A 14,864-nucleotide genomic window follows, 5' to 3' on the forward strand; every position below is an offset into this window, starting at 1 on the left:
CTCAAGAAGTGACATATAGGATCGCTGTGGGATATGCAAACAACTTTCCAATCCATTTCGCCCTCGTCAATCATTCCAAGCACACCTAGCACTTTTACTGCACTCACCTGACCGACTTTGAATTGCGTCATCCCGATCTCAACAGCATCTACGGGGTCATTGTCACCAGTCACACCAGCCTCGAATAACACCTCTGTGCTCTCCCATGTCTGTGGAAACGCACCATAGTTCCACATCATATCACCATGCTTGTAGAACCGAGGTACGCCATTCTTGATATCCTGCTTTATGGGATTAAATGACTCTCCAGTCGCGATCTCAAACTTTGCGCGCGTCCACTTAGGGATCTCACAGATGAAATTGTAGCGATTCATTGGTGTCGCCTCGGGCTTTGTTCGCACAAGATCACGTACATACAGCGGGATGTCATGCCACGGCGATACCTGCCGCTCCCTACCGGTTTCCAAATCCCTGAAGAAGTACAGTACGCGGTAGCTGGGTGTGTACATTTCACCTTTCTCGTGCACAACCAACTGCTGCTGGTGATACGGCATGGAGAAATCGGCAGACACCATCGAGAAACATTTCGTCCTGGAATGTACAGGATGGGAACACCACCACGCCCAAAACTTCTCAAATGTCACGTGACCATCGATAGCATTGATTTCAGCTTTCATGGCCTTCACATCCCCATCGCTCATGTTACGGCCCAAGTACCTGCATACCTCTTCCACTTTGTCAGGCGTGAGGTAGCCAAGATGCGTCACATCGAATGCTGAGAATAATCGACTCATGATCTTTTTGATCATTGGTTGAGTGAAATCATCCTTGTCGTAGGCGGCAAGATCCAGTTCGCTCACCTTCCGGTCAACCGCCTCCTGAATAGGCTCTGCGACGTCGGCCTCAGAACCCCTGCCGGTACTTATGTTGGTACCAAGTGATGCCGAGAAAGGCAGCCCCGCCACTTCGGCAGAAGCCAAATCTTGGGGAGACGTTCGATCACTGCGCGAATCCACACCGTGTGTGTTGTTCATATCTACAGTTGGCACTTTAAAAGGCGGAAGAGGGAAAGCAATCGATTAAAACACAAAGTACATAGAAACAACGACATATTCCGGCGTGATAATTGTATCGCATACCAACTTCTTCCACTCCAAAATACTCGCAGCGTAGACACTCAAATGCTTTGCTTAGCGATGCTTAACGCTGCCTGCATGCGCGCCAGAGTTCTTCTTCTGCTGTCGACCTCACTGGCTAGATACGCACGCAATGCAACTCGAGCACACTGTAAGTTTTTTGCGCGAATTTCACTCTGCAGCAGTGCCACATGGCGGCCAAGTGCAATAACTTTCTGTTGAGTCGCAAAGGAAGCGGTGACAGCGCTATCCTCATCCACCGGCGTAGTTGTTACCTCGACAACTTGCACAAAGAGTTCTCTGAGCTCCCTTGTTCTCTCCAGAAGTTGTGATACGGTGGCCAACGCTCCCTGTTCCACGTGGTTTGCATCTTCACATCCATTTTTGTCCTTACCACTGTAGTTGTGATTCCGTGACATGAGTGCAACGTTCCGGAGCACCTCCGGGATGTGTTGCCACCGCAACTCTTCGGACATTGCTGTTGGTGCGTGCGCACAAGTTGCAGTACTGTTCTAAAACAAGGAGACATGAACGAGAGGTAGAGGTTGAGGACACCATAGGGAAGGTGCGTGATCACAGTGCCGCTGAATTGCGCAATGCAAGAACCGATAATAATGAAAAAGATATGGTTTAACGGCGTACACACCGCAACAGGCAGTTTCATCCTGGGTAAACAATCGATGGTGCTGCCATGTGCACACAGCAGAAATTTCCTCCCGGTATCAAGGCACATGCACGAGCATCGTTTACACCAGAATCTATCGGATTTGACGTTCGACGACACATAAACGTGGAAAGAGTTTTTGTTACACTTTGAAGACAAATGAACAATTCTGCGCGCCCTGCCTCCGAAAAGGTGACAAGTTAAATACAGCGGCATCGGCACTTGCAAAGGCGCGAAGCTCAAAAAAAATTGAAACACTTATATCGGGAGGAAACCCCGAAACTAACGGGGCCCCATTTACTCCCCTTCCTCAGTTGTATAGCGGAAAACCAAACATAAAAAAGTTGGCTTGTGAGGATGAGCATCCCTACCCCGTGTGTCTCCTCTTTACTAGAGGAACGCATTATGCTAGCTATGAAGTATATGTGTACCTTCCTTCTTTGCCTCAAGAATAGTGCACACCCCTGCACGTCGTTAAGAAGAGAAAGATAATGTGCGGTGGTTTGAGTATAACAATTCAGGCCCCACGGGTATTTTACCACGAACAGTGAAAAGCGACTTACACACACTAAGTATTATTCTTTTACCTTTACTCACGTGAAGGAGGCTCACTATCTTATCCCGCTAGAGTAGGTGGAATCCAGAGGGAGTCAAAGGGGCGCAGCGGACATCCCTTCGCCTCGCAACTACGACCAAATGACCACCAATACCTCACCCAGCTGATCACCGAGCGCCGATGTGGGACGAACTTAAAACGCGGTTCATCCACAGGCCGTCACCAAGGTGATGAATGTTTTCAATCCCCGGACCGTTATTAACTCTCTCTATTTCCTCTGATGACATCAGCATGCGACCAACGGCAATCGCATGCTCCTTTTGTTCGACGTGGATGGCTACGATAGCTCCAGCAGCCAGTCCTGGTGTTATGTACCCGCCCTCCGATGTGAGACCAGGGCACATAACATTAGCCCCTGAAACAACATACTTGCAGCCACCAATATCTACCTGTTGTCGGGGCAAAATAAAAGGATACTTGTGCAACAACTTCAGATGGGGAATGTAGGGACTGTTATGATGCCTGAAGAATAGTACTTCTGGCTGCGAACTGACCAGTGTAACGCAGTGCACCTGGTCGTGGCAGCGTACCAACATGATATCCGCCTTCTTCGGCATGATATCCTCCCAGAAGTCTGCAAGCAGCGGGTACTGTTCAGTGAGTTCTCCGCGGATTTGAGACTGCTCTTTGTTGCTAATGTTGGCTATTTGTGCCACATTCTGCAATGTGAACTTCTTAAAGAGGTCGGCGGAAGACAAGTGGCGGTTCTCCTGTTGCATACCTCGTTCTCTTCTTTTCGGTGGCTGCGCGCTAAAGGTACTTACTAGGTATTCGGTGACGGGATGAAGGTGCGCTCAGAGTACAGTATGCAGCGGCAAAGGCAGGTACACAAGAACAGAACCGGCAGAAACAGGGGGGAAGTAGCGATGGCGTAATAGTGTTGACAGCAAACGTGAGTCCTTAGAGAATTAAAGCTCCCCCTCCCCCCGAGGGAGGGAATGCCGGGACTTTTGCGCTTATTTATCACACGCTCCGCCAGGGTAGTGTTAACAACAATTTACAAGACAGCACTTGATATTGTCGAACCCTCTTCCTGATCTTCCTCCAACAGTAGTCGCAGTTCCTTTTGTGTCTCGAGCAACATCATCGACGAAGGTTGTATCTGCGACGAAATCTCGTGGATATCCGATTCACTATTGTCCCTACTTGCACACTTGTGCTTTGGCAGTAGGCGCACCATTACAGGGCGTCCACATTTTTCACAGTTGACGAAGCGGTGGTCGCACTCTGCCTCGTGGTCGCTCAGTGAGGAAGGGGGAAAGCGCTGATTGCAGTGTCGACATGAACACTCCTTGCCATTTGTCGCAGCGCTCGACCCCAGTGGCGCGACGGACGAGGACGAGGAGCACTGTTGTTGCCGCAGTTGCTGCTGCTTTATCATAAACTCTTTGTTTAACCGCTCGGTCACTGTTACCACCTGGGAGTCTAACATCTGCTGCGCTTCCTCCTTCCACTTGGCGAGAAACGTCTTGACCTCCTGAAGTTCCTGCTCCTTCTCCTTCGAAACAGAGTCACACAGATTGTTCATCCACTGTCCTACGCCTTGGACAATCGCCTTGGTTTCGTCCACATTAGACTTCATTGCATTGCTAAGAGATGAATGCACAGCTTCACAAGACATGGTTATTTGCCTCTGGGCAGCTTCTACCTCCGCCCGAAGCTTCTCTATGGCACCAACTGCTAGAACAACCTCTGGTTGAGCAGGCTCCTCACTCTTTCGGGGAGTGTGATGAAGGGACGGGGTTTTGGACAATCGTACCCTCCTTTCTTCACCTTGTAGACACAGCAATGACTCCCGCTCCGCACAACAGGAAGTGGTATTACTAACGCTCAATCCACTGCAACTTTGACTATGTCGGCGCAGTTGATCGTTTGGTGCGTCCAAGAGGACTTCTGTTCGGGTTTGTTTCAACATTTTCCCAAAATTGTGGCCTCTCTGCAAGCCGTTTCTATCGGCTCCTTCCCGTTGCCTTTGGTGTGCCGGCGGTGAGGAGAAACCGTTATCGGCTCGTTTTCCTGCTTTCATCCCTCCCTGTTTATGCTGCGCTGCCGCAAGAAGAGAAACATTTTCCTGAAAGAGCGTGCGCTCGTCCCGGAGCTCCTTCTCCAGACATCGCACCTTCGACTCCGCTTGTAAGGCTCGGGACTCTAAAGTCCGACACGTTACTTTGAGAGCATCACGCTCCTCCCGCAGCCTCGACTGTTCCCTACGTGACGCCTCCAGCTTCTCTTCCAGCCTCCCCATACTATTTGAACTGATTCGCTTAGCGGCGTCGCAGGTTCGCTTTTCGAGTAGCTCACCTTTCATTACAGATTGTGACCACAGGACAAACTGCAAAGAAAGCTGTAGGAGACTCAGCAGCTGATGCATATCTGTTTCGCTTGTATTCGCAACCACCGCGGTGCTAACATCACACTCGGCAACAAGTGAAATCAGGTTCTTCATCAACTGCAAATCTGGTGCAACAGTATGATGGGCAGCAACGTTGACGCTGCGTAGATGTGCCCATGGTATGTCGCGCGTCCCAGCTATGTAGCGAAAAGCTCGAAGCTGCTCTTTCACACTCATGAATGCAGTAATATCGCTAATAGGCAAGTATCTGTAGCCCCGCAAATCAGTGGACACACTCTCAAGGCGGCTATGTCAGTCTCCCGAATACCACTAAACGACTGCCACAATACTATGTCTTGATAGAGAAATAGAAGAACTACACATTTAAAGAATGCACTGCGATTTGCGCACGGAGCAGTAGCCCAATAGAACCAGATACACGGAATAATGGGGAGGCTACAAGGGGTTCACGGTGGACTGAGCAAACCCCTTTAGCAAACATAAGTTGCTACCAGAGTGATCTATTCCACCCACTCACACACGCGGTGCAAAAAACAAAAAACGTCATCGTAATCCCGGCACCACCAAGCAAAGGGACAAAACACTCTGATCTTCGTGTAGAACTTTTTCTTTTTACCTCACACAACAAGTAAGCAAAGCGTACAACCATGGAAAGAGCGGTTCTCACCCTAAACCAGGCCGTCACATAGCTGGTCCCCGCACACACAGATATATGTGTTTTAATATAGTGTCAAAAACACTTGAGAGGGAGAAAGGGTTGAGGACAAAAAAACTGTTGGAAGGACATCCAATAAAAGGGAACATAACCGAGTAAACGAAGCCAGCGAGGAAAACAACATGGGACGCAACTGAACGTCTAATAGAAAGAACCACCAACTCGGGTTGCAATGGGGGGGGGGCTTTCGAGACGTTGGCGGCCCCTCAGCACCCATCGGGAGTCACGGTACAAAAAGCAACGCTCAAGAAGGGAAGAACAACTCTGCACCTCGTTCTCGGATTTTCCAACGTTGCAGGAGTGCACGCCGCCACCTTGAGAGCAACCATCCGCGATGTTCAGCCCATCAACCGTCAGACATGGATGCTATAAAGTTCGCTTTAGCGCGGCCTCCTTATTTGCGATCCACGCTAACAGATCATCCGCAATTTGCGTCGGGTTCAGGGGGAACCGGTGAGCAACGGTCATCTCACTGATTGATGCTGCAATGCGCTGCTTCCACTGGGGTATATGGGTTGCACAAATTTGTTCAAACTCCTTTACACAAGCGCGTAACTCAGTTAGGTCACTGGAGCCCCCATCCCCAATTCCAGCGTGAATGGCTTGTTCTATGTTCATTTGAGCAGTAATAGCAGCCTGAGTTATTACAGTACTTAACACACTGCGAGTAACAGACACTTGTAGCACCGCCAATAGTTTTGGAATAGTTCCGATGATGAAATCCATTGCGGCAATCAGCCCTCCATTTTCTTCATTTACTTCGTCACCACTAAAAACCGTCCCCACTCCTGATTCTACACTATAGGAAACCGTACCCTGGCGGACTGCGACGAGCCGCTTCCAGTGATTTACGTCGGCTGTTGGTTTTAGCCGTTCTTCCACCTCCCTCATGAACGACGGGAGCAGCCTCCCGATACCATTCTGTACCTCCTTCGCGAAAAGGGACGACGATGAGTCGAGGAGTTGTGGCTCCCCTAGCTTCTTTCGTCTGTGTAGTCCGCCGTAGTCACCTGGCCAAGCAAGCACAAATTGCTGTTCCACACATGAGAGAATAATGGGCATGACAGCACACGATGTTACATACACTGCAAGTTTCATCATTGCGTTACCTTCTACTGACGCCAAATGGCCTTGCATCACGCCCGCTACGGTGCGGAACAGTACGGAGAGGTACTTCAGCAACATCTCATCCACGTTATTGAACTCGGACTGCCGCGCCACGGCTCCGTTGTTCACCTCAATTATAGAGTGGCAGCGCGCCAAGAACCGAAGCGCCGTTTCACCAATTTTTGGGACGAGCAGAGCATATGGGAGTACGACTTCCCCAGCACTGAGGTCGCCAGAAGGGATGAAAAGTTCGATATCTTTGTAGCGGTCAAACGAGAACCGCTTGACGTATGCGTTATATTCCTCGTCCGTTCCCACAGATATTGGCTGCAACGTGTCATTAGACACAATCTGTGATGCTTCCACACAGGCTTCCTGCAGCCATGTACTAATAATACTGTCGCTCATAACTTCCAACATACGTGAAACGATGACGGGACTTAGACGGACACTGACAACGGAGTCGACAGCGATATTGACGAAACGTCGTAGCAAACGAAACACATCTACCACGTGCTCTGTGTAGTCGGGATCATTTGCCAGCGCTGATGTAACGCAACGTGCTCGCTCAGCTATGGCATGCGAAATTTGATCCCACATGCAAAGTACCTCCGCCGTTGACTGCATGTGTGGATCCGTAACGTGATATACAATGTCCTCAATAAGAATAAAGCCAAGGGCAGTGGCGCAATATGTGTTTAAATCCTCAACAAGTGCTTTTCCGCTAACCCCCTCCGTATGCAGAGGTGTGTCGTAAAGGTCGAGCTTCGCTTGTTGCGCGCGGCAATCTATGTAATAGTTTCGATAATACGCTCCACACCGAAGTTCCTCAAATACTTCCTGCATGGCGGCCCCTCGTAGCACCTTCGAAATACCCTCGGCTTCAGCGAATGGAGCCCGTCTAATGAACGCTGATGTACAGCTTAGCTCCACCCACCACTCACCCTCATCTGTCATGTGTAATTCCTTTTCTACAGATCCGGGGTCCACGGTACCCCTCCATGTCATTGCAGCCGTGCCAATGGGCAGCGACATTTCACGCAGAAGTTTCAGCCACGCGTTGAGGTGCTGAATCGCACATGTAAAGATCTCATGCGCTATCTGAGGTACACGCTGATTTATAACATAGTCACCTAAAGTATACTCAATTAGTGGTGTTGCCATCTGAAGGAGCTGCTTAAGTGAAACAACGGCACCGAGAAGCTGCTGCTGGCGGAGGCGCGCTTCAGTTGTTTCCAGATGCTCAGCAACCTCAAGAGCCCCATGCAGGAGCAGACGTACGCGCGCCACGTTATCCTTCACACGACGGGAGAGAGTGAGTTCTGCAGCCGCGACCTTCATGTCCATCGCGGAAGAACGGACAAGCTCAATGGCACCGCTGAGTTCCTGCCCAACTAGCTTAGCATCATCCTCAGAAATCGAAGTGCACTGACGTGCCGCCTGCAGAAACACCGGATAGTGACGTTCACAGAGCTTCTCTACCTGACCTTTATTCTCGTTAATGAAGGTCGCTATGTCTTCCAACAGAACATCTTCCTCATTCCTAATATACGCATTCTTCAAGGTGCTATAATCGGTAAACTCTCCATCTACAATTGATGTCACCGCCAGGTACCGTGACGGGGCTTTTTGAAACAAGCTACTCTGTTCCCCGTCGCGCTGCCGAGAGAGAGCGGCCCGCTGTTGTTGCCCCTGTCCCCACACAGGGCCCCCGTCCTCTTCTTCCTCTTCTTCCTCCTCTTCACTCTCCCCACTGTCGGGATCTTTTGAGGTAACAGCTTTTTCATCAGCATATAACTCCCGCATACTCACTGATTGTATTTCATCTTTAGCAAGTTGCTCCGCGCGTAACCGCGCGTCGCGTGTGAGTTCCATTAGACGTTGCTCGACTTCCCGCAAATCCACAAAGGCCGTTCCGAATAACATCACAGAACGGAAATCATCGCCAGATGCATTCTTCCCGTTGACTACGGCGCCTCCAGCACCATTTTCCGTTTCCTCAAAGTTGGTATCCGATTCAATAAGCAAGACGTTGTCCCGAAGGGATGCAGTTAAGCGGATATTGGGCCACCGTGCATAGAAACGCATTCCCTTGACCTTTAGTAGGTAGAGATAAAACGGTGTTGCAGCAAGCAGCACCTTCTTCTTCCTTCCATGTCTGTGGATACGTAATGGCCCTTCCGTATGGTACACGAGGTGGGGACTGTCGTCCATGCTACGCAGAATAACCTGTAGCCGCTCATTGCGCTCAAGGTCCTCTATCCGCCCCATTTCTTCCAACTAAGGGTTTTCAACACAAACACGAGCGACCCTGTTCAAAGGAGGGCAAGGTGTGAGAAGAAAATTTACGAAGGTAGGGTCACATAGCCCCTGAACCAAAACAAAGTAGAAGCAAAAATAATGAAGTATCTTTTTTTTCTATGTTGTACCACAATCATCACCGTGGTGCTGGATCACATAGCGGTCCTCTATGTATAAGGTTGATCTCCCCCAGGAATTTGCCCAGTGATGCCATTATTAATCTACACTGGTGCCCAGCCGTTGCTCGCTACCTGCACCACGTCCTTTTGATTTCCATACCACCAGGGAAATAGGGGTCATCCACTAGCCTGTACAGCAGCACCGAGTCTTCTGTTTGCGCCGCACCTCCGCCGCGGGATGTTGTTCCGGTTCTGCATTTCTCTGATTTGCAGGAGAAACACTAGGCTCCACACCTACTGAAGGTGAAGATGGCGGTGGTGCACGAGTGATGGAAGGATTCAAATCGCCCCTGATATCAATAACGGCATCGGGGCCCTTTGAACGCTGAGTACAGCTGTCAGAAACGCTCATGGCAAGTGGACCGTCCTCAGTCAGCCCATCAGGAGCACTGACTCGGCGTGTTCGTAGAGCCGCAGAGTCCTTTGAACGTGTTGTGCGAGTGGACGAATGACTTCCTCTGCGCCTGCTACCCCGATGCTTGCCGTCAGAAGCTTTTGACCGCTGCGCCTTTGGTCGCGGCGCTCCTGACGCATGAGAGGGGCTGCGTGAGGGTCCCTCAACTAAGCTGTCAGGGGCAGTTGGCCGAGGTCCCTTAACTTCTGAATTATATACGTTTTGAGCGATATCAGCGGTGTGACCATACGGTTCCGTCGAAGATGAGACATGGGCACCTACATTATCTGGTCCGCCATGTTCCCCAGAGGACCAACGCCAACTGTTTCGCAGAAGACTTTTAAACTCATTGGGTTCAACAACTAGTGAAGTTCGCAGATACCAAGGCGCAGTGCTCAGTGCAGTGGGTTGGGGGTTCGCAGTTTCATGCCCTAACATCTGAGATGCTAATTTGCGGCACCGCTCACTTTGTTGATTTAACATCAACCCCGACTTCATTGGATAGTCCACATTATCCATATTTGTGTCGTGCCCCGTACCACTAGTGTTGGTTCCTGGTATAGGGTTTGTTACATGCACCCGTATAGGGGGGCCAGCTGCCGCTTTTCCGTTCTTTGCGGAACAAATGCCATGCAGGTCTATAAAGACGCAGGCGGAGGCACCGCGTGGTTGTTCCGCGGTTGTAGCGGCGTTAAGGGGCTCTGTGGGACTACTCTCCGCTGCACTTGACACACTCATTACGGAAGGTGCAGCACTCCCAACATTCCTCTGCTCCTTTGTTCCCTCCCTCTCCCTTTCTTCGTTCCGCGCTTGATCTTTTTGTTCTTGTTGCTCGCCGGGCGCCGGTTTCGTATCAACCTTCGAATCACCTTCGTCTCTCTCTGTTTCACCCACCTTCATCAAGGGACGTGGCTCCCTGGGGGATCGAGGGGAGGACATACTTGACAAAGTCCCACTGAGACAAACGGGGCTTGAGACACCACATGACAAAGGGGCTTGTTCGTTCTCCTGTGCTCGATTGGAGTGTGTGTCATCGGATTCAACGGTTTGACCTGGGGCAATGCTTTCTACCTCCGTCCCTGGTTCCGTCTGTACACCGGTGTTACAAACAAAGGATTGCCGTCTACTGGTCCCGATTCCCAACTGCTGCCGCTGTGCGGCCTCCTCCAGTAGCGACCTTAATGCCTCTTGAACGGGTGATGGGACCGTGTAAGGCAGGGAGGGAGAGTATAAAGGCTGGAAACGCATAACGGGAGGCGATGGGTAACTCGCGGTCCCCATAGAGCGCTCGGGTGCCGGAAAAGTAATTTTAAGGGCACCCGAGCGCGGGGTCTCTGCTCCCTTTGAGGAAGGAACATACACGCAAACACGATTCATGCCATTCACCACTTCCACTGGCTCGCAAGTGACAAATTCGTCAAGGTTATTTTTCTCCGAGTTCCCTGAGTTACTGCTTCCAGCCGCCGATAATGGAGTACTTTCATTTTCGTTGCCCCTTTCATTTGGTGGAAATAGCGAACGCAGCATACGGCTGCGTGGCGTGGCATTCATATGGTTTTGCGTTGTCCTAATTTCTCTCTCAAACATTGGAAACTCAACAGGAGGCGATCGTATTCCCGTGCTCAGCTGGCGCCTTCTTCCAACACCGCTTTGCATGAGAGAAGACGTACAGCAGGAAACCGACGACCCACGTCTCACCAAGTCCTCATCATTGCCGTAGGGTGCTCTAATATCTTGACTCTTAGGCCCTTGCATACTCATAGTGGACGACATTCGGTCATGAGTGCCCACTCCCTCGAACTGCTTCCCACGATACCGTTGCATCACTCATGCGGTGGCCTTTACCCTACGATTTGTTAGCTTTCAAGCATTTTTATGTGTTTCACGGAGGAAGCGGAGTGGATTATGTTCCGGAGTTCACACAGCCAAGAAAATTGCGGTTTCACCACGAGCGCAAAGCTCATGAGTACAAAGATGCTGAAAGGAAAACACCAATATATAACTAACGAAAAGCAGTAAAGGGGACCGAGGGGGGGGTGTGCGGCGAGCTGAAAACATCAAAAAGAAAACACATGGCTGGTCGGAGGAAGGCGGCGGAGAGCACCGCAACCTTTTGCCGCTCGCGAGAGTCTGACAAACAAAGGGAGCAATAAAGAAAAAAACAGAAAAGGAGGAAAGGTGGAGAACATGGGAGAAGACGAATGTGCGCATCCCGACAACTGAATGTCACTTCCCAATCCCTATACACACGCGTGCACACGCACTCACCTACGGTAATCTCCTTCCCTCTCCCCTTGCCCGACCTCTCCTCATGCGCTAGATTGCCTTCTTTATCCGTCTTCATTTTGCCCTGCTTTGTTTGTGTGGGCATGAGTCTTCCCTTCTTTAGATATAGCTCTACCACCGCTCCACTACGATTCTTTGTAATTTTCCAACTGTTGACACCATACTTCCATAATAAAAGGGTTGAAGCTAGGGCGCACCAGAAAGCAAACAATAACATTTCCAATGAACAGTCGAACAGTGGGAAGAAAACGGTGAATAGGGAAGGAATGACCAGATTAAATTTTCCGGACGACTCTCTACCCCACACTTGGTAGAACCACCTCCAGAATCTACGAAGGTGTTTCTGGTTCCATCCAAATACGGGCACGGAATGTCTTGTACAGATCCCGTACGAGCACCCTGAAGTCGAGCCGCTGATGTGCGCGATAATAAAAGGTAAGCTTTTTTCGGTCAAATTGATATTCCGCATCAACAATTAACATGGATAATCCGTGCTCTTCCACTTTCTTCTGCGCCACTTCGACCGCACGGTCCTCCAATTCAGTCTGCACACCTTGAAGCTGCGACACCTCCAGTGCACTAGCCACACGTAATACACGGCCAACGCCTTCCGCCCACTTCTTTTCGCCGCCGCAGTCCCGTTCGTCATGTGCCCATGTTCGCGTGACGAGTCCAATATCCTCACCACGGTCACCGCCCACTACTACATACTCCCCGGGGGAAACATACGTGGGGGATTCGAACTGGAGGACGCGCATCCGCTTAAACATGACAATGACCTGGCACGGGGCACTGTGATTCTTGGGTGGGGACCGGTTACGTCTGTCCTCTGGGATTAGCTCGGGCGTGGGCCGTTTGCAGTCCTCGTCCCCAAGCACAATATCCCCGACATGGCCCTGCCATAGGGAGGGTGTTCCTTGATTTGTGTTGCCGTTGGTGCCCCGTGCAGCGCCAGCCACCTCGTCTATAATGCGGTCGTAATTCACTGTCGCGCGACTCACCGGGGGTGAGGCCATAGACGGTGTGGCGCGCGACTTATCCTCAATGGCCACAGTTGGCCGGCTTGGAGTCACCATAAGTGAATCAAGGAGCTTCGCGTTGCTGTCCTCGTGGTGAGGACTCACAGCAGTTTCATTGAGTAGGTCCTCAAGGCAATTAAAGCGACGGTCAACAACACCACGCGCGGTTTGTAGGCGCATGAGGCATTGGACGTACCATTCCTCGACCAACCGCCTGGTTTCTTCGATGTCCTTGAGAATTGTTGCGGCCATAAAAACCGTTTTGTTTGAGTCCCTCCTCGCTAATTTGACGCAATACACCGCCAAACTGGGAAACGACAACAATGTCCAAATAACGCAATCGCAGTAACCTTCTGCTCCTTAGTTTCGTGCCGTCTTAGAGACGGGGAAGTTTCTTCTGCCACCAGGTGAAACGGTAAGAAAAGCGTAAAACGCATCGATACACCAAACAAATGGAGATAGAATGAGAACAGTTACAAGAAAAGCACAGTCGGTTGTAGACAAGAGGGAGGAAAAGAAAGAAGAAAGATTTGGAGAACGTAAGGTAGCTATCGCTACATATGCGCTCACTGCTTCAAACCTCGCATTCTTTACTACCACATTCGAAGTGCAGGAGTTCATGCCGCGGAGAGGGGAGAGGATCAAGTGTAGGCTACAGTAAATCTACCACACACGCGGAAGCGGAACGTCACCAAACAAGAAGTGGATCCTTGTCAACGGTAGAGGTGATGACGCTCACCTCTTCACCCATAGCTTTCTTTAATTTTGGTAACAGCTCACTACTCAGGTACCCACGTTCCGTGTTACTGTGTTCACATAATATCACCGCCTGTCCCTTGGCGTTGGCCGCGAGGACTTCGTGATGGCCCATTTCCCCGGCGAGAAGCACGTCTACGTGTTCCTTCAACCCACTGAAGACGCTACCACCACTTCCTGCACAAATGGCCACCCGCTCCACAGGTGTGTTTCCGGTCCAACAACTTGGCAGCGAAACCCGCACAGTTGGAAGGCCTAACCCCTGTTTAATGTCCTGCACCAACGTATGTATCTCTTTGGGTCCGCTTAATGATACGATACGACCGATTCCGACCGTCGCATCAACTTTACCGCAATTTTTGTCTTGCATATAAATTTCGCAAGGCCGAATGGGGTAACATCTTCCCCTAGCATCGACAATGGAGGCGAGCCAATCATTTATACCTCCTGAAACCGCATCCAATGAAGTGTGGGGAGAGTAAATGGAGGCTCCATGGCGTATGGTCTGCAGTATTATTTTCTGCTTGGGATCTGTCAGTGTCAGCCGTTTAAACGGTGTGAAGATGGGCGGGTGGTAGGCGATGATAACCTCAGCATTGTGGCGCAAACACTCTTCCATCACCTCAGGGGTGAGATCGATCGTCAGCACAACAACGCCTGAGTTGTTGCTCATGGGAGACTCCACCAGAACACCAACGTTATCCCAAGATCTATCAGCAAGGTGAAGTGGGGCGATCTCCTCCATTACCCTTGCTACTCGACTGATAAGAGAAGTCATCTTTTTTCTTAGTACTTTCTTCTTTTTCTCTTTCAACCCCCGTAAGGGACCCAAACACGTGTGCGCAAATGGTGTGGACGCAGGAACCAGCAGGGAATTTTTCTTTTTCTAAAAGTCTCACACGAATGCAGCACCACGCTGGAGTCATGCAAAGCAAATAACGAAGGGTCAAAGATGGGCAAGAACACATCCAACAGGCACAACCACAATCCGTACATGTATCCCTACACCCCCACACATGTAAGTATACCGCCGACCGTGTTTAAAAAAAAAATCACAGCAAGCACGTGTAACACGGATACGAAGTGAGTGTAGGTTGACAAAGATCATGACACGGTACCACCTCAATCAGCAATCATCTTCCCCACCGATAACGGAAATAATGGGACTCCAATTATACAAAAATGCACACGCTCGCGCGCGCAGAAACAGAAGTTGTGAGGAAGAAACGCCGGGTTTGCTATCACTCCTCATGATAATCTGAACAAAAAAAAAAGAACAAGTGGATGACCCCATCCGCAGTCGTGAATTAGTAACTGGGGGGGGGGAACAACTAGTTT

General features: G+C 50.3%; 8 protein-coding genes across 8 annotated transcripts in view; all 8 read right to left on the reverse strand.

The window, feature by feature from the left end:
- TEOVI_000238200 (acidocalcisomal pyrophosphatase) overlaps positions 1–1,034 on the reverse strand; it is a gene marked incomplete at both ends in the record, with an annotated part of 1,050 nt that extends 16 nt beyond the window's left edge. Inside the window, one exon of the mRNA XM_067225465.1 lies at positions 1–1,034. Within this exon, the coding sequence (XP_067081566.1) occupies positions 1–1,034 (1,034 nt within the window).
- Positions 1,035–1,177: 143 nt separating this feature from the next.
- TEOVI_000238300 (uncharacterized protein) lies at positions 1,178–1,612 on the reverse strand (the record flags this gene model as incomplete). The annotated part of the gene is made up of 1 exon (XM_067225466.1): positions 1,178–1,612. One exon carries the CDS (start codon positions 1,610–1,612, stop codon positions 1,178–1,180), a length of 435 nt encoding a protein of 144 aa, XP_067081567.1.
- A 911-nt stretch (positions 1,613–2,523) lies between these two features.
- TEOVI_000238400 (cytoplasmic translation machinery associated protein, putative) lies at positions 2,524–3,135 on the reverse strand (the record flags this gene model as incomplete). Its single annotated transcript, XM_067225467.1, has 1 exon — positions 2,524–3,135. One exon carries the CDS (start codon positions 3,133–3,135, stop codon positions 2,524–2,526), a length of 612 nt encoding a protein of 203 aa, XP_067081568.1.
- Positions 3,136–3,413: 278 nt separating this feature from the next.
- Positions 3,414–4,985, reverse strand: TEOVI_000238500 (myotubularin-associated protein, putative; the record flags this gene model as incomplete). The annotated part of the gene is made up of 1 exon (XM_067225468.1): positions 3,414–4,985. The coding sequence occupies one exon, from the start codon at positions 4,983–4,985 to the stop codon at positions 3,414–3,416; it is 1,572 nt and encodes a 523-aa protein (XP_067081569.1).
- An 865-nt stretch (positions 4,986–5,850) lies between these two features.
- On the reverse strand, positions 5,851–8,862 carry TEOVI_000238600 (uncharacterized protein; the record flags this gene model as incomplete). The annotated part of the gene is made up of 1 exon (XM_067225469.1): positions 5,851–8,862. One exon carries the CDS (start codon positions 8,860–8,862, stop codon positions 5,851–5,853), a length of 3,012 nt encoding a protein of 1,003 aa, XP_067081570.1.
- Positions 8,863–9,195: 333 nt separating this feature from the next.
- Positions 9,196–11,289, reverse strand: TEOVI_000238700 (uncharacterized protein; the record flags this gene model as incomplete). The annotated part of the gene is made up of 1 exon (XM_067225470.1): positions 9,196–11,289. One exon carries the CDS (start codon positions 11,287–11,289, stop codon positions 9,196–9,198), a length of 2,094 nt encoding a protein of 697 aa, XP_067081571.1.
- A 791-nt stretch (positions 11,290–12,080) lies between these two features.
- On the reverse strand, positions 12,081–13,022 carry TEOVI_000238800 (cell cycle sequence binding phosphoprotein (RBP45), putative; the record flags this gene model as incomplete). Its single annotated transcript, XM_067225471.1, has 1 exon — positions 12,081–13,022. One exon carries the CDS (start codon positions 13,020–13,022, stop codon positions 12,081–12,083), a length of 942 nt encoding a protein of 313 aa, XP_067081572.1.
- Positions 13,023–13,458: 436 nt separating this feature from the next.
- On the reverse strand, positions 13,459–14,304 carry TEOVI_000238900 (NGG1 interacting factor 3-like; the record flags this gene model as incomplete). The annotated part of the gene is made up of 1 exon (XM_067225472.1): positions 13,459–14,304. One exon carries the CDS (start codon positions 14,302–14,304, stop codon positions 13,459–13,461), a length of 846 nt encoding a protein of 281 aa, XP_067081573.1.
- Positions 14,305–14,864: the final 560 nt, after the last annotated feature.

This window comes from Trypanosoma equiperdum (genome assembly GCF_001457755.1).
Source record: "Trypanosoma equiperdum strain OVI genome assembly, contig: ctg_549, whole genome shotgun sequence".
NCBI lineage: Eukaryota > Euglenozoa > Kinetoplastea > Trypanosomatida > Trypanosomatidae > Trypanosoma > Trypanosoma equiperdum.